At 40.9% G+C, this 19,714-nt stretch overlaps 1 protein-coding gene across 1 annotated transcript in view; it reads right to left on the reverse strand.

Moving 5' to 3' along the window:
- AFF2 (ALF transcription elongation factor 2) overlaps positions 1–19,714 on the reverse strand; it is a 548,641-nt gene that overhangs the window by 362,482 nt on the left and 166,445 nt on the right. Inside the window, 2 exon segments of the mRNA XM_042242462.1 lie at positions 2,103–2,966; positions 11,234–11,366. Coding sequence (XP_042098396.1) covers positions 2,103–2,966; positions 11,234–11,366 — 997 coding nt within the window.

The raw sequence follows: 19,714 nt of genomic DNA on the forward strand, positions 1-19,714 counted from the left end.
GCTAGAATCAAGATTGCTGGGAGAAATATCAATAACCTCAGATATGCAGATGACACCACCCTTATGGCATAAAGTGAAGAAAAACTAAAGAGTCTCTTGATGAAAGTGAAAGAGGACAGTGAAAAAGTTGGCTTAAAGCTCAACATTCCGAAAACTAAGATCATGGCATCTGGTCCCATCACTTCATGGGAAAGAGATGGGGAAACAGTGTCAGACTTTATTATTTTGGGCTCCAAAATCACTACAGATAGTGACTGCAGCCATGAAATTAAAAGACGCTTACTCCTTGGAAGGAAAGTTATGACCAACCTAGACAGCACATTAAAAAGCAGAGACATTACTTTGCCAACAACGGTCCGTCTAGTCAAGGCTATGGTTTTTCTAGTAGTCATGTATGGATGTGAGAGCTGGACTATAAAGAAAGCTGAGCACCAAAGAATTGATGCTTTTCAACTGTGGTGCTGGAGAAGACTCTTTTTTTTTTTTTTTTTGAGCCTTTCCAGGACTCACTGCCCGTTTTTATTATTTGCGCTTCCACAGTCTCAACTACGCAGATTCACCTTGGACTGCAAAGAAATCGAACCAGTCAATCCTAAAGGAGATCAGTCCTGGGTGTTCATTGGAAAGACTGATGCTGAAGCTGAAACTCCAATACTTTGGCCACATGATGCGAAGAACTGACTCACTGGAAAAGACCCTGATGCTGGGAAAGACTGAAGACAAGAGAAGGGGACGACAGAGGATGAGATGGTTGGATGGCATCACCGACTCAATGAACATGAGTTTGAGTAAATTCCAGGAGTTGGTAATGGACAGGGAGGCCTGGCATGCTGCAGTTCATGGGGTCGCAAAGAGTCAGACATGACTGAGTGACTGAACTGAACTAACTGAACTGATGAGGGATGATGATACAAACAGCAGAACTGTCTGAGAAATGAAACAATACTCTAAACATTCATCCAGAAAATACAGCCAACAGCCCCAGTCCTCCCTCCCCTTGGGTGCCCATCATCCCATGCAATCAGCACATCTGCTGAGCATGAATAAAGGAAGAAGAGCTGGAGGGCACATAGGGTCAGACTTCTCTAATTCAGACACCACTAACTTGGACTCTGTGACAAATCAGACACACTGTGACTCTTAGAGAGTGAGAATTTCAACCTACTTTCTTCCTCTGTCTTTTCAAGCCTTTCGTCACCAGTAAAAGCAGAGGTTTCTTCCAATCAAGCGCTTGAGGTGCAGTAGACAGCTGCTTACATGGTGGCCTCTGAGGGGCACCCAATCTCTGGCCCCTACCCAGGGGCCATAAGGCCTGGGATCCAATCATTAGTGATTCATTCCTCTGGGAAAGGATTTTGTCCCCCTGGACTTCTCTTTTATAAGGCAATGCTTCCTGAGATGGGTAAAATGGTTAGTCATTCTAAACCCAGTGGGATTTTGGTTGAGGATCATGCTTTTGGCTTTGACAGAAGGGATCAAGGTAATACAAGAGGGTTAGGTAGGCACTTGGAGAAGGTGATACAGAAGGTAAGACTGAGGGATATGGAAGTTAATATTAAGGTGTCGCCAAGGAACAGCCCTACAAGTGCTCAAGAAACTATGGTTCTTAAAGAATGCCTTCCACTTCTGTTTTCAGCAAATCACACTTGTACATCCTTGTACCTTAAGGAACTTCTGCATTTTATGTTTCTGATGTGCTATCTGTTAGTGAAGGCCTAGGGTGACCCACTATCTTTTCACGTATCTCATCCTGCTTAAGACCAATGAAAATCTCCAATGTGATCCATGTATATGTAATATTACTACAAATGCTGTCTCTGAAACTACTTTATAACTCCAACTTTTCATTCACTCAGACAGATCTTGTCTTTTATCATTCCAAATTATGGAGATTTAGCTGTATTTGCAGAGTGTAAATAGGTCAAGTCACAAGCAACAGAAAATCAAGACTCTGACCTTGAAGAGTCTCACCTACAGCTCCAAAAGGTAAATAAGAGCTGCTTGGGAAGCCGTGATTATAGAGGTTAGAGCAATGAACTAAAAAAAAATAAATAAATAAATAACAAGAAATGAAACAAAGCAAAACTTTAAAAATTACTTACTTCACTTGTTTGAAGAATCGTGAACTTTGGCTGTTTAGTCTTTGAACTGGGTGCACTGGGCTTGCCATCCAAGAGTGATCCAAATGACAGATTCCCAAAGCTGTTGTCAAATTCAATCGAAGGTTTCAGTGTGGGAGAGATGTCTGGGGCCTGGTCCTGACCATCCATGGGTCGGACATAGGCGGTTGGTTTTTGCTGCCCCATGCTTGTTTTGCAGTAAAGCCCTGGTGGGAAGTTTTGAACTGAAAGGCCACTGCTGGGAGCTAATAGAGATGAGGCAACTAGGGGAGATCCAGGCGCTTGCACTGTAAATTCCGGTGCTTCTGGTGAGTTGGACTGATAGATTTCTTTGAAAGTATCCCCTCCACTGGACTTGAGAGTATTGTCTTCCTTTGCCAGTGGGTTTGATTCTTCAACCGCTCCAACTTGAGGCTGTTCGGCTGGGTAGACAAAGAAGTCTTCCAATCTGGCTTGGGGCTGGTCTGGGGTCGGCGGCTGCATCTTGTTGGGCTGACTAGTGACTTGGCTGGCTGCTACAATGCTAGTGTTCTGACTATCTCGTGACCAGTCAGGTTTTGACTTCCGGTTGCTGTGTATTAGAGTTGAATTCAGTATCACGACAGAAGGTGGAGGCATTGGCGCTGAGGAGTGCGTGTTATCTTGCTGGTGCACTGGGACCATTCGGTGCTTTTGTTCTGGAAAAAAGCTGGGTTCATTTTTGTTGGTGGGAGTCTGGGGCATGGAATTCTTTGGGATTCCCACTAGATGATTCTGATTAGAATGGTTAGTTAGCAAATCCTTCATTTCATCATAGTTTCCCAACGTGTTCTGGACTCGGTTCGCAAGTGCATCACCTTTGTTTGTCTAAAATAACAAAAAGATGGGGGTGGGAGGAGAGAGAATGAATAGGTTTGTGTTTCCTACTGTTAATGTTTCAAACAGATGTCCTAAGTAGACTAGCATATAGGGTTCTTTAAAATTCTCATGCTGCCATATAATTTCATACTTTTCATGTTCAATGTAAGAAAAAAAATCAATAACACTATTGAAAGAGCCTATTGGAATGAACTGTGTGATGAATGTCTATATACTCCCTGGCTTGTTCTTAAATATGCTCATGGGGTGGGGGAGAGTTTTAAATTATGTTGCTTATGAATTTTATTAGCAAAATAACTTATTTTAGGTCCAGTGAGTTGAACTGCTACATGCTACACTTTAACAACTTCCACTTACTGATCATTGGAATTATAATAGAATGTTCAATTTATATTTGTTCTTGACATATAACGTAGCCCTTTGTGCTACATTATAGCATGAAAACTCTTAGCCCATTGGATAAGGAAGTCAATTAAACTGTGCTATCACGACTATGTTCAGTTTAGAAAAGGCATGGCTTAAACAATAACAAATTGAGCTAACTTATGACTAAAGTGAATCCAATTCCTTTTAATCAAAAAGTGTGTAAATTACTGGTGTCTGCCTACATATTCTGGGGACAACTATGTTTACATATTGGTGATTCATACTCGTTTACTTTGAAATGGCGCAATTGTTCATCAACAGTGACTCAAGCTTGCCTGTGTCTTTTCAAGGGTTTAGAAAAATTTATTCAAGAATTTAAGCTGTTGTTTAAATTAAAACAAAGTTAAATTTTAAAGTGAGGCTGGCAACTACATCATTCTATGGACAACAACACCTACCAAAATGGTTGTGATTGTTTTTTAAAGTAATTAAGATTTCCATGAGCTTTTGTAACATAGTAAAGAATAGCTTTCATAGCTAACAAGTGGAGCTCCATATACTTGGAAATGACTGTCAAAAGTCTGGCTCTTCATCTTTGAACATGACTTTTTATTATTCTCTTTACCTGCCAAAGGTGTTATCAAAACCAGCTGCTGAAGTCAGAAAGGCAAAGGGCTTCTTTGTGCCCAGGCTGCACTACCATTGCAATGAAGGAAAGCTGTTTGCATCCGTGGAGCCATCTGGCAGCAGGGCCAGTGCATGGGGAAAACGCCCACCCTGGTAGTCTCCTTGTCCCAAGGGTCAGATGCAAGTTCTCCATGCACAGGAGGGGGTGACCTCCTCCCCATTAGTACAACCACCATTGGAGATTGATGTTTAACATGTAAGGTTGCTTACACACCCTTAACAGCTGATGTGGAGCCCAGGAGTGTGCCTATTCACACCAGACATCTCAGGCTAAATCTCAGATGTACGGCTGAGTGCTGTTATCTGTTAAGTGAAGATGGGAGAGTGTGTGAATAAATAGAGGGTGAAGAGCTGGAAGTGAATGAAATCACACAGGGAAAGAAAATGAGGAATGAGAAGATGAGGCTCAGGAGGGAGCCCTGTGGAACATCAACCTTTAAGAGACTAGGAGAAGACCATTCCCTTCTCCAGGGATCGAGCCTGGGTCTCCTGCATTGCAGGCAAATTCTTTACTGTCTGAGCCACCATCACCAGGCTAAGGAGAAGAGGAGGAGCCAGCAAAGGATAATGAGAAAGAGCAACCAGAGAGGGAATCAAGCTGAGAACCCTGGCCTCATTGTTAGCATAATTGCCACAGACTGTATATAGTATTCAACACAGATCACGTGGTAAATCATATAGGACACTTTCAAAGAAATGAGGGCATGTACAGAAATATGATTTCCAAGACTAAGGAAAAGTATGCAAAATGTATACTGAGGGCTCTGTGGGGGATGGGAAATCTTAGAAATCAAATAAATACCTGTCAGTTTCAGTTTACTTATCCTCAAGAACATCTTATAGTGCATCACATGCAACCTGGTGCTGAAGAAGTGATTAAACAATTACAGTCCCAAATAATCTTTACCTGAATAATCGCTCCATTTTCAGAAGTGCATTTGAAAGGCATAATTTAATAAATAAAGGGAGAAATTACTTTTATTCGCTGAAAGTCCCTAGGTTTGTCAATTTCAAAGGCAGAAATTATTTTGCAGCTAAGGCAGGAGTAAACACAGTGTATACAGTGTTCTCCTTCAGTGGAGCTGCACAACGAACCAGCTAGGCAGTAGCCAAATCCAGACTCTCTGTTCAATCCCTAAATTCAGAACAAAGAGACTTCATCATTGTGAAGGCCCAGTAGAATCTGATGCAAGTTTTTAAACTTGCAGGGTTATTCTGGTCCCTGAAATAGTTAACCTCTTATGTAAGATGACTGCCTAATAAACACTAATACCTGCTGTCTTCAAAGATCTGACCCAACAAAGGGAAACAAGACCATTTTATTCCTCATTTTAAATGCTTCCATTTTTACTGTCTCCTTTAATGAATTAAGATAAGCTTCCTACATCAGACAAAGAGAATTCTATAACCTTTACCTTTTGGTTTTAGCTACCAGGAAGCTCAGTTATTGACCTCTCATTGAAAGTTCATTGAACTTTCCTTGAAAGACAGTTGTACTAGAATAAAAACTTTGCCCCCTGATGTCACAGAGAACGCCACAGTATCTCAAAGTTCTGAGAAGACATTCATTCTCTCTAGGCCAACATCATCAGGACTCAAGAATCTCAAGGCCCACTGGTTTGCCAGTAAGCTAGTGACATCCCTGTTCCTATTTTAGCAGTAAATAAAAGAGACATGTTCATCTTATCTTCAGTGGAGAGCTCCTAGTTAGGTTTTAACATCTCTTCAGTTTATTGTTATACTGACTTGGGTTTCTGATGCACGCTTAGAAAATTTTTTTTCCATCTCCAGGTTTTAAAATATGCTTGAAATTAGGAGAATTTCTAAGTTGGCCAATGTCTAAAACTGTCATCTATATGACTAAAATTAGAAGAAAACTGAAAGTTCTCTGAATAAAATAGAAAATCCACCTCCTACTGTTCAAGGTCTACTACACTTGTGATTTCTCTTCCAGCACAAAACTATGAGATTTTCGTCAAGACTAGAGACCACTTTTATTCATCATATCCTCAACACTTAGCACCATGTCTGGTGCATATGAGGTCCTCAGCAAAATGCTGCTAAATTGAACAGAATCAAATAATAATTCATACCCTGTTTATATCAAAATAAAGGATTTGCAATGGCTTGGAGTCAGAGGTACATAAGTAGAAAAGCAAAGTTAAGCTAATTTGGTTACTGTGATTGAATATCAGATCGAGCTGCTTGGTAGCTAAAGGCCAATAGGAAATTCTCATAGCGTATAGAATTCTCTTTGTCGGATGGCAGGAAGCACATCCTAATTCATTAAATGAGACCCATGTTTGCTGGATACCAACAAGTGAAAAGGGATTCCTCTCACTGATTTGGTTTGGTTTGGTTAAAAGAACCTTTGGAAAATAAAATAGGTCTTTTTTTCAGTACCAGTTTTACAAGAGATGCAAAGATGTTCCTCACATTTCCTTATGATGACTAAAAAGCAAGAGCATTGCACCGCTGAAGTCTAACTCAGTGCATGTCTGCATATGGAGTTAGAGGTCAGGCTCACAGCTCCAAGTGTGGGGCTTTCCTGTACACTAATGGCATAAGGGATGAAGCTGGGATAACCTGGGGGAGTGGAAGGAGGTCAACTCCTTCGACTAGCTTCCCCACACAGCAATTGTCAGAGGGACTTGTGACTGGAACTGCACAGCAGATAGTTCAAGGTTGAGTTCACTGGCGACAGTTTTGAGTTGCTGATTGACAGAAGATCCGTAACAGACGTGCTGTGGCTACAAGTAGCAATTACCAGGGTCATTCTTCAGACACACACTGGTAAATTTCAAACACTCAAGAGCCAGGGTTAGGCATGAAGGACACATAGACACACAGCCTCAAGAAGTCCACCATTCAACAACCTCAAAATAATTAACAGTACAGACCAGGTGGTCACCACAGGAGGTGGGTAACTGTCAACCAGTTTTTAAATTTCTTAAGATGTCAAGATGAGATCCACTGGATAGAAAATCCATTTATTTATACTTGCGTGATGGATGCTCATTATACACCATAGCAATTTCTGGCTCACACTAAATCTTCATCCTCCAGAGTCTTAGCAACCCTTTTAAGGAGCAAGGGATTCTTAGCAGTCCTGATTGCACATTATAAACATGGCAAAAATGGAAATTTAGCCATTTCAATCAATTATAGGCTTCTTTCAATTTGGCCAATTCTTCACTTCCTGTTCTAGATAATTGATTGATACCTTAAAGTTAACCTCCGCAGCCATTATTTTCTAAGTAATCACAATTTCTCAATCATCAAGGAAATGCATTTCCAAGTATTTTCAGGCATAAATTACATGGCTGGTTTGTGGCTTATGACTAACAGCACTCCTTCATTTAAGCTTTTTGCCTCTCATTACTTTGAGAAATGCAGAGTTGCCTCAGTTTGCTTCTAATGTTATCTACAAATCAGTAGTATAATTTCATCACAAGACTAATGTGTTAGGAGATTATGGTACCAGGGTATTTCTTTTTAATAAAAGTAGCAAAATAATTTAAGTTTGGGGGTTTATTTTTTCCTTTTATTTCATTATGGCTAATGTATGTGATTTGTAATTCCTTTTTTTTGAACTCTAATATTTTTACAATTAATCTCTTTAAGCTGTGAGTTGCTATTTCTTTCTCTAATTATAATAACCATGATACCTTGAATTTGTACAGCACATTACATGTCTCAAAGCAAAGCTTCCCCTGGCTGTTTGGCTTGATTCTCACAGCCACCATGTGAGTTGGCAGAGCCGTTCTGGTCTAATCTGCCTTCTATGTGCCCTGACCCAAATGACCATGGATAAGCAATTTAACGTCTCTGCATCTCACTTTCTTCATTCTTGTTGATCTGTGAAGAGCTATAAAATGTCAGTTGCTGTTGCTATTAACAGGTATCATTTTTTTCTATCAGCTATTATTATTCACTTCAGAGACAAGGAAACTTTAGGTCAGAGAAATAAAGTTTCTTCCCCAAAGTCACACAAGGTAAGCTTATAGGGTCTTCTGACTTCCTGTCAGAGGGTAAACAGCTTCCTGTTACAGGTAAAGAAGCACACTTATGGGGATATGAAGCTGTAGAGAAGTCACCTCACTTTCTGAGCTTTGAATTCTTCATGGGAAACATGCGGAAAATGTGTAGCCAGTTGCTGTAGGGACTAAAGAAACATCTGTAGAAAGTTCTAGCACAGAGGAGGCACTTGGTACATGCCAGTTCCTCATCCTTCCCCATCTTTCCACACTAATCTACATATGTCAAATGGCATTTCTCAAGCACTTTTGAACACATCCTTTTCTGCAGCACAGTACAAACTCAGATTTCAAAGTTACTAATATAAATGAAAAAAGCAGCCACAAAGGGATGTTACCCACCATCACCCCGATTGAGAGATGGTAAGCATTCTTTCCACTCTGGGAGAAATAGAACTGAAGCCAAGAAAGGACAGCAGGTCCTAGGAACAGGTGCTCATTGGATAGTTTATGAACTACCAATGCCATCAGATAAGCAATCTGGTCATGTTTTAAGATTTAGGGTAGCAAGAAGTTTCCTGAAAGTCCTGATGAACCACCAGGAATTTTGATTTTTAATTTTGCAAGCATTCCTGCCACAACCCTCAACAAGAGTTGTGTAGGAAAATCCTCATTTCTACAGTGGACGTGGGCCAGCTCTAGAACTCCCACTGCCACCAGCATGTCCAGATATTCCAAGGGTGTCCACACCAGTTGGGTCTAGGGAGCTCTTGGAGGTGTACCTCACTTCTAGTATCATGATATGGGGGAAAGGAGAAGCAGAAGCATACTGCCCAGTGATCTCCCAGGGAACCCTGACCATGTACACAGCATAAGATGGCAGTCAGTCATCAAAGCAACAGTGAAAGAAAGAGAATGACTAGGTCATCAATTGTTAGCATTATTCCTTTCCTTCATAGTCTCTACTTCAAAGCAAAGGCTCTTCCCCATCAAGAAGCCTAAAGGCACCAGGCTACTAATCACACATCAGGCCTGGCCTGGCCCTAGACTAATGCTTCCATCTGTGTCTCTACCGGACTGACCCTTATTGTATCAAGACAGATTACTTTTGAAAACTTCTGACAATGTTGATAACAGGTTCTTTAACTGCCTACTCAAAATTACACTATTTACATCTAAAAATAAGTATGCATCTACATTACAGGCTTGTTAATAAGAGATAGCATTTCCCTACAAGGACATTAACTCAACAAGACTTTAAATTATAAAGGGGGAAATAATTCAACTGCTCTACACCTCAAAATAGTGTCAAGTATGGAGTAAATACTGAATTTTAAGAATGAGCCCTTGACTAAAGCTCATTTTCTAACCCATCCAAAGATAAGAGGTGAAACTCAGCTGGCCATTCCGCTTTCTCAAGGAGGGATGAGGTTGGGAATTCCCTGGTGTCCAGTGGTTAAGACTCTGAACTTCCACTGCAGGGAGCGTGAGTTTGATCCCTGGTCACAGAATTAAGTTCTTGCACGCCACATGGTGTGGCAAAAACAAAAAACAAACAAACAAACAAACAAAAACACCAAAGAAGAGAGGAGGTATCTGTCATCCTTTGACCTCGCTTCCATTTTCTGAGAAAAATGGAGGCCGCAACTTCTTGTCTTCCACACTCCTTCTTTATTCTCATCCTAATATTCCATTCCCTTTCCTACCCAAGGTTCATGACTCATCACATGTTCTCAATTTTGTATTTACTCATCTGCTCTAGGACCTTGCTCTGCTCATCAGTACCTCTCCCTCCTGTGTCTTCACCCTTTAGTTTCCCTTCCCTCCAATCCACCACTCCCCACACTTCCAACATCATCTTTACAAGTCTTCATCTGTCTTTGCCATTTCCTGACTTTAAAATTGGTGATAACTTCTCTTTGTGTACAGACTCATGTCCAAACACCTAGGTATTCAAAGTCTTTAGGCATCTATTCTCCTGCCTATCTCTTCAGCAGTTACAAGGCAGTCATGCCTTCACTCATTTGTGATGATCTCTGCACTGGACAAGGAATTCCTTGAAGCAGGAACTAGATCTTATTTCTCTTTGGACACTAGTCTAAGACATGGCTGACACACAATGGGCCTTCAATAAAGGCTTGTCAAACTAACCATATCTCACCACGTACACATTCAACAGCAGTACAGAAATTAAACCAATTGAAATAGGAAAAATGGATTATTAAAGATTACACTACTATTGACAAATTGAAAACTAGTAGTCTCTTTGTCAGACTTACCAAATTTGGAAAGCACCTGAGCATCTCAATCAAGAGCTTCTTGCTTAGTCTGAACAAGGCAGCAAAGACTCTGGTCTCACCAGTCACCGATCCAGACAGCTCACTGTCTACATCAGTCAGTACCCCCTAAGTGGTGCTCTTCTAACATTATGGCTGTTTTACCTCTTACACCATTTTTGTTTCACTGAAGAAAATTACACTGCTCCTAAATTTCAATAAAAACCAATCAGCTGCTAACAATTCAAAAGGATTCTTCTCCCAACCTCCACTCCAAATAGAAAGTTCAGAGGCAGTCATTGTGAAATAGCCACTTGAAGATGTAGAAGTATGATCTTTATTGGAGCTACACACTAGCCAGAAGTCCATTAGAAAATCAACCAAGCTACACTACCCCCTGTGGTTGAGGCAATCGCCTAACCCATGATTATTAATCACCAGCAAAAAATGATTGGCTTTTTGCCTTTGTCCTAGAACAGTGATTTTCAAAGAGCTCTCAAACCACTGAACAGCTGCTAACAACCTGAAATGGAAACAGGAAGCAGTGGTTTTGCGATGGATGGCACCAACTGGGAGGAGACACAGACATCTCCAGTGACTTTCTGATGAAGTCTTCAGGGGCTGCTTCGCTGATGATAATCAAAGTGAGATCAAGCATCAGGGGGCTTTCCTTGCTAAAGGAGGTGCTGGGCAGGAAAGAATCCCTTGGAGACAGGCAGTCTCATAAGTCCCTTTCAAATCTTGCTGTGTTCCCCCAAGAAACTGGAATTTGTCTCTGAAGACTTCCTCAGAAACTTGTCATGGCCCCAAATACAGCACAGGTATATATTTCATTTGTAAAATAGATTCTCTTGGAAATGATTTGGGTGTTTTAAAAACAGATTAAGTGTTGATCAGTGCATTCAAAAATATAACAAGCAACCATTTTGCAGAAAGATAAATTACATACATATTCAGCTACCTTGTAGGGCTCCCCAAAAAGATCAAAGCCTGAAGAAAAGAGATCGTCTTCTTGCTGGACTTCTTGATTCCTCCGCTCCCATTCCCTTTTCTTAAGTGCACTACGGTCTTGTTCATAGTGACTGATGTGCAAAGAAAAAGACAAAAGGAGACAAAGATGAATTAGTAATGGAAGCCATGTTATCAATAAGAAGAAAAAAAACAAGTTGAGGCTACCCAAACTGATACTGTATAGAGAGCCAACCTCCTTTTCTTTATTTAACCAGCAGGTTAAAGATCCTGACCAGTTCTTCAGAATCCAAAAGGAAACAGAAACTGGCTTATGAGGCATTGTAGTCACGACCATTTAAGTACAGCATAATCCTCTTCCCTTGTCCTGGCTTGATTACTACAAGCAATTACTACAGCCTACCCCAAAGTCAGTCCACTGTGCAAAAGAGTACTGAATTCAGGTTTCACTGTGTTGCCAACTATCTAGGGCTCAGAATTCACAGATGTCACCAAGTCCAAAGGGAAAGGAATTATCAAATATATTATTGCAGATAAACAGGAATTCTGTCCTGAGCCCACAGCCAGTATTAGTCTGTTGTAATGAAGTCGAAGGAGAAGGACTTCCATGACAGTCCAGTGGTTAGGACTCCAAGCTTCAATCACAGAGGGCACAGGTTCTAGACCAGGTTAAGGAACTAAGAATCCCACATGCCAAGTGGCCAAAAGAAAAACTCAAAGGAGAGTTTAAGAACATCTTTGAAAGTCCACAAAAAAACAAATCACCCAGTCAGTCACACTCCTTTTTGCTTTGCTGTTATTCTTCCCACAGTTTGCATCATAGGTGACTAGAAGTCTTTTAGGGGGTCTGGGTTGATCAACAAACTGTCATTAATGAAAAGAGGTGCCAAAAGATTTAAATGACCTTAAGGCACAAATGTTTTATGAACACTATGTTACTCTGACTCTCATCACATTTCAGGCTTTCCCTTTGGAAGATCAGTACTATATCAAAGATACATTCTGGGTCCTTGGATTTTATAGAATGGAATACTTCCTCAATAAGAACACAATTATTTTCTTCATCATGCAAGACTATGTGTATTAAACTATAATCTGTAAGTCTCCCACTGGTGGGCTTTATTTTGTTCATTGGGATTTCCCTCCTGCTTTTGATTATAATCCTACTCAAGGTGAGCACACATACGCTAGGAAAATTTTAATTATACGCATGTACATAAAGTGCCTAGAAGGTGCTGAATAAATGTTGCTTTCCTTGCTTATGTTAATATAGGTATCCTCTGCTTTGCAAACGTTTGTCTTAAGCCACTTTTACGAGAGACCTATGTTAGTACCTATTTGCACTAACCAAAAGTAATCCAAAGGGGATTTTCGCTTTTACAAAAAACATAATTCCCTTACTAATGTAGGTCTTTCATAAAAGCAAAGTGGCATAATGAGAACTTTCAGAAAGTGGGGGATACTCTTCACTTTTACACCATTCTGCTTATTAAAGTTTTTATAGTAACGCTCTACTTTCAGCTACCGGATGAAACCTGTAATGTCATGTGAAGATTTAATTAGGTAATTAGCATGGAAGAGAACATAGTAGCTAAAGGAACTACAAGAGATATAGTGATATAATATATAAGTACAGTCAACAGGTTTTGAATACATTTCAAACCTTAATACCTATCACTGGTAGCCTACTTTGCCCATGCTGCTGCTGTTGCTAAGTCACTTCAGTCGTGTCTGACTCTGCAACTCCGTAGATGGCAGCCCACCAGGCTCCGCCATCCCTGAGATTCTCCCGGCAAGAACACTGGAGTGGGTTGCCATTTCTTTTTCCAATGCATGAAAGTGAAAAGTGAAAGTGAAGTCGCTCAGTCGTGGCTGACCCTCAGCGACCCCATGGACTGCAGCCTATCAGGCTCCTCCGTCCATGGGATTTTCCAGGCAAGAGTACTGGAGTGGGGTGCCATTGCCTTCTCCACTTTGCCCATGAGTATAACATAATGTTAATTTACAAAATAAGAGCCCAGAGTATGTGATATTCATGGCAGCTTAACTAGATATTGATATAGATGGAGTGGAAGAGGACAATACACTTAACCATCCACCTTTCTCCACAGGAATACTTGAACTGACAAACTAAGTGACTTTGACAGCTTTATCTCCTGGATAAACAACTCTTCATTTCCCCATTTTAAAATCATGGCAATGTTTACAGGATGTTTGGGTTCAGTGATAAAGAAGCTGCCTGCCAATACAGGAGATGCAGGTTCGATCCCTGGGTCAGGAAAATGCCCTGAAGAAGGAAATGGCAACCCACTTTAGTGTTCTTGCCTGGAAAATCCTATGGACAGAGGAGCCTGGTGGGCTACAATCCAAGGCGTCGCAAAAGAGTCAGACATGGCTGAACAACAACAACAGCTATCTTTTCATAATACAAAAACGCCAGGTACAGAAGAGCTCTGTGGATCACTCATGAGTATGCCCAGCAAATGTTATCACTGTCTCGGAAAATTAAAGATCATCCAGAGGTCTACCCAAAGCCTAGGCCCTACATCTGGGCCCTGCCTGGTCAAGAAAGACACCAAGTCCAGGTACTGGAAGCCGGCCCATCCTTCACAGCCTAGATGCCATCCACAGATACTACATTTGTTGACATCATCTGTCATTTCCATTCACAAGTTGAGATCAGAACCCCAAACCTCTTCCATGTGACACAGTGTCTTCGTATTGGATGCTGACGTGTGGTCAACAGTTACATTTTGGTTGCATGAAGGGTGGCGCACAAGACTCAGCATCATGTACTGGCCATGTGTAACCCAAGCCCATCATCAATTTGCCAAAACCGAACAATGATGGGGTGTCCAGGGTGGGATGGGGGACAAGTTAAAGCAATATTTAGTGAGAGTGGGAAGCTGGGAGGAAGGTTTGCTGCAGAGAAGAAAGACACTTCATTTCTTTGCCCTCAGCAGCCATGACCCTCCACATAAACTCGAGCACCAAAGCATCATGCTTCCAAGGAACATGAGCAAGATGTCAGTTTTCCATTCCATGCACCTGACAGCCCAGAATGACAGGCCCGGGGATCACATTTCAGTCTCCCACAAGAAGCACGGAAGGACTTCAGTCTCTTGGCTTTGCAAACTACCTCTCTCCGGCTCTGAGGGCCAAGATAATTAAAATCCCAAAGGAAAGAAAGGACAAGAAGAAAGGACATATGCTTCAACATGCATGACAACCCTTTCAGCGGCCAGCACTCAGAGCATTTGGTGCTTTCCAACCCAGGCTGGATGCGTTAGGAGGCTCTCGGCTGCATTTTGCATCAGTTCATTAAGCTACCAGATTCCAGACGAGAAATCTGAATAGTAGATTGAGCATGCGCATGGGTGTTATCTGTGGCGAGCAAACTGCCTGCTGCATTTTCTAACACATACAACAAAGAACAGTTAATTCTCATATCTCTGGTGAGAGTGAATTTCATCTCCATAGAGTTCCGCTGCTCCTGGAAGGCAACCAATTCTCTCCAATTTTTTCCTTTCTCACTCAGCACGCCGTTGCACTGAAAGCTTCACCCAACGAGGTATAATGAGGAACGAACTATATGGTGATGAGGCTTTCACGGTGCAGAACGTCACTGATTTCTGACTGAAACCAAAATGACTAATTTGAAGCACCAGCTAATTAAAACCCCAGCTATGTATTTAGCCTCTTGTTGCACCTACTGCAGTTTATAATCACGAGGACCTCTTTATCTACTCAATTAAAGTTCTTCAGATTCTGGGAGGTTGTGTTTGAACCTGTGAGCCCCACAGAGACCACAGGAAAGCCAATGTCTGTCCCTTGAAGATCTGATGCCCTGTTACATGCCTAGGCTTGTCTTCCCATGAAAAAAAGTTGGAGGGGGGCTGCTCTATGGTCCACGAAGACATGCTCAAGCCAGCAATCAGAATTCATCCCCATGTTACTGGTCTGAACAATTCAACTTTCCTCACACTGATGAAGACAGAGTGAACTAGGCCTCTCAGTGTGAAAACTCACTTTCACATTAGGAAGTTGGGCTCCAAAGCACAACTTGAGGCCTCTACACTCTTAGCAAGGAAGACTGTTCTTCCAACAGTTTCCTACAGGATAGAAGGGAATTTGGCACATTATGGTGACACTGAACACTCAAAGTCCAGGGGGAGGGCCAAATCAGGGAGTGGGACCAAAAGATACAAACTACTATACGTAAAATAGACAAGCTAAAAGGATCTTTTATAGAGCATAGAGACTATAGCCAATATTTAATAATAACTCTAAACGGAGTATGATCTGTAAAATTTTGAGCCTGTCATGTTTAACATCTGAAACAAATATAATATTGTAAATCAACTATATCTCAATTTAAACATGCTAATAAAAAGAAGCCACCTCAGTTTACTCTTCACTGAACAAAGGCCTTAGTTTTTTCTCCGTACAGCCTATCTTTTTAGAGTCCCTGCTTCATTGACATCTCTACTAGCTGACACAGAAAGGACAGAAAAAAGAACAAGCTCCATTCAACTAAATACATTCAAGTCACCAAGACCTTGAACTACACTGGTTGGAGCTGCATGGGTCGAGTTACATGCGGATTTTTTCAATAGTAAATAGTAAAGTACCACACAATCCACAGGTGGTTGAACCCAAGGTTGGCTTAATCTACCGATGCAGAATCACAAATAGAAAGGGACTGCAGATACAAAGGGTTGGTGCCCCTTAGCTCGCCTTGTTCAAAGGCCAACTGTACTCTGTTACTCATTCCAACACAAGGCAGTGATGAGATGTTACTCTCTAGAATGGATCTTTTATATTAGCTCTGGTTTCATCCACCCATTGGTCTCCCTGGCCTCCAGTTACAGAGAACCTGCCCTCCTAACACAAGAGGGATATATGACCCTCTGGATAGGAATGGAGCCAGGCCAAGGCCTCATCAGGGGAGTGGCAAAGGAAGATGCCAATCCGTGTCTCTCCCATCTTTAAATTCAAGTGATATCTTCTCCTTCTCTCAGATATTCTCCTATACTCACCCTTAAAGCAGATCTTGGACTCAGGCAATTCCTACTTTCATCATTAGAAGCCACAGGTGCATTTGTGGGGAGATAAAACCTAGGACACATGTAAATAGCTTCACTGAGATGGAGGAAGCTCAATTCTGCTGTCTTCATTAGCTCACAGCAGTAGGACACCCGGGCTGACAATGCAGATTCGGCTGTCACCATCATCTTGTTCTTGCCTCTTCATTTTCCAGATGAAGAAATTGAGCTCAGAAAGGCAATGGGCCTCACAGGATGTCTGTAGCAGAACTGTGAAGTAGAACTCAGGTTTTCTGATTCCCAAACTAGCCCTCTTCCTAATACCCCAAGGTTTGTCCCTTCTGACTCCATGTTTGCATCACCCTCAAGAATAAATATTAGTCCCATTTACACTGTTGGTCAACTTTCCTTAGGATGGTATTTTATTGGAAATTGCCAGTAGGAAAAACTTTAGGAGTTTAATTTGGATGCAAGTGAGTATAGAAAAGCCATTAGTTTCCTTATACCAAAATGTACAGAGCCTAAAGGGATTGTAAAAATTAACTACATCTGTGGGAAGAAGCTGAGCAAGTGAGAGTAAAAACCAGTTTAAGCCCATTTGGTTTGTATATTTCATGAAGTTTAATCATCATTGCTTACCTAATTTGGTTATTTTACAAAGCTAGTTGGGAAAAAACTGGTATTTTAAAACAAGGTTGTTTATACTGCTAACATAGGATTTACAGTAGTAACAATGTACATAGAGGTAAATAACTCAGTCTCACTTGTTTTCTAATCCAGCTGGCACTAAAACACCTTTATTTTGGCTAATGTCTTTGTAAAAGCATAAAAATACATATTTAATTCACCCAAGGGAAAAACATAAGCTATAACTCACTCTTTGTGGTTCTCCCGAATGAATTTCTGCCTTCTATAAAATGTGTAGATATTTATGTTCACTGCATGTTCCAGAATTCCAAGTGGCACTTTTTTTTTTAATCCATTTCCAAGTTCAGTCACTCAGTCATGTCCAACTCTTTGCGACCCCATGGACTGCAGCACACCAGGCTTCCCTATCTATCACCAACTCCAAGAGTTTATGCGAACTCATGTCCATCAAGTTAGTGATGCCATCCAACCATCTCACATTTTTTTTTAATATATAGCCCTATTCTGAATTTAACACTGATCTAATGTCTATATAGCTTCTCTCAGTTAAAAAAAAATCACTCATTATTAGAGAAATGCAAATCAAAACCGCAATGAGGTATCATCTTGCGCTGGTCAGAATGGCTGCCATCAAAAAGTTTACAAACAATAAATGCTGGAGAGGGTGTAGAGAAAAGGGAACCCTCTTACACTGTTGGTAAGAATGTGAACTGGTTTAGCCACTATGGAGAACAGTGTGGAGATTCCTTAAAAAACTGGGAATAGCACTGCCACACAACCCAGCAATCCCACTGCTGGGCATACACACTAAGGAAACCAGAATTGAAAGAGACACATGTACCCCAATGTTCATCGCAGCACTGTTTACAATAGCTCGGAAATGGAAGCAACCTAGATGTCCATCGGCAGATGAATGGACAAGGAAATTGTGGTACATGTACACAATGGAATATTACTCAGCCATAAAAAAGAACACATTTGAGTCAGTTTTAATGAGGTGCATGAAACTGGAGCCTATTATACAGAGTGAATTAAATCAGAAAGAGAAAAACCAATATGGTATATTAATGCACTCATATGGAATTTAGAAAGATGGTAATGATGATCCTATATGCAAGGCAGCAAATGTGACACAGATGTAAAGAACAGACTTTTGGACTATGTGGGAGAAGGCAGGGGTGGGATGATTTGAGAGAATAGCGCTGAAACCTGTATATTACCATATGTAAAACAGATGACCAGTGCAAGTTCAATGCATGAAGCAGGGCAACCAAAGCTAGGGCTCTGGGACAACCCAGAGGGACAGGGTGGAGAGGGGAGTGTGAGGGGAGTTCAGGATAGGGGGACATATGTATACCTGTGGCTGATTTATGTTGAAGTATGGTAAAAGCCACCACAATATTGTAAAGCAATTAGCCTCCAATTAAAACAAATTAATTAATTAAAAAGAAAACCTCTGCCATTTAATACATTTAAAATCAACTTCAAGTTAAATTCTCATTGTATCTGCTAATATCCATGAGCATTTCAATGTGAAGTGCTATTTCCAAACTAGTCTAAAAAGCTATCATTATAGTCTAAAAACAGGCTATCATTATTTTGCACATATAGGGAAAAACACAAGAGAATCTTGGATCTGGAGATATGAACATGACCTTGAAAAAGGGTTTCTAATATTGGTAGAACCTCTAATGTTACATACATACAACCAAACATACAACCACTCTCTTCAGCAAATGGACCCTCTTCCTCACAGACAATGGTTCTCATTAAAAAGAAAAAAAAAATCAAGATAGGAATGAAAGGACAGAAAATACACTAGACATTTACTCTCCACATCTAGCTGCCCACCCAGTCGCACCAATTTCTTTAGGTCTTAGGGAAGTGGGCCAGTGCTCATTCTGAGAGTTCCCTTAAATCTGTGCTTCCAGAAGTCCTGCATGTCCCCTGAATGCTGGCACCTTGAGGAGACCCCAGTTCCTCTACTTCTGAAAGACGAACTGGATTCAGTTCACCCTAGAGGTTTGTCAAATCATCCTGCAGATAATTCAAGAACCACCCCTAATGTTTTATTTTTGTCTCATCTACTCTCCTTCTCTTCTACTCCCCACCTAGTTTTAAACATTATTATAACAACTCTATTGAGACATAATTCACAAACCATTCAATTCACCCATTTCAACTATACAACCAGTGATTTGCAGTATATTCATAACATTTCACAACTATCACCATGATATAATTTTAGAATATTTGTCTGATGCCCCAAAGCAGCCATGTACCTTTTAGGCATTACTCCCCACCCTGAATCCTCCCTTCCAGGCCAGCCCAAAGCAACCACTCATTTCCTTTCTCTCTGAATGAATTTGCTTTTCCTGGATATTTCATTCACATGATGTAGGCTTTTGTGCCTGACTTCTTTCACTTATCAAAATGTTTTCAAGGTTCATCCACATTGTAGCATGGATCAATACTCCATTCCCCCCCCTTTTTTTGTATCTGAATAATATTCTACTGTTGGATATTCCTGGTTCTAAGTTATACCATGCTCATTCAGGAGGTTCAATCTTGTGCATTGATAATGATTTAACTGGGGTTCTCTATGTGTCCCATTAGACATTTTACTCCTTAAGGAAAAGGTCCATGACTTCTAAGTCACTGACAGCATGCTACAGGTGAGCACACCGAATCTTCTTATATATAAATGACCAATGCTAAATATAGATAGTGTGAGGAAGACACTTTTAAAAAGTATTTGACTTTAAGCT

This window comes from Ovis aries, chromosome X, assembly GCF_016772045.2.
Source record: "Ovis aries strain OAR_USU_Benz2616 breed Rambouillet chromosome X, ARS-UI_Ramb_v3.0, whole genome shotgun sequence".
Taxonomy (NCBI): domain Eukaryota; kingdom Metazoa; phylum Chordata; class Mammalia; order Artiodactyla; family Bovidae; genus Ovis; species Ovis aries.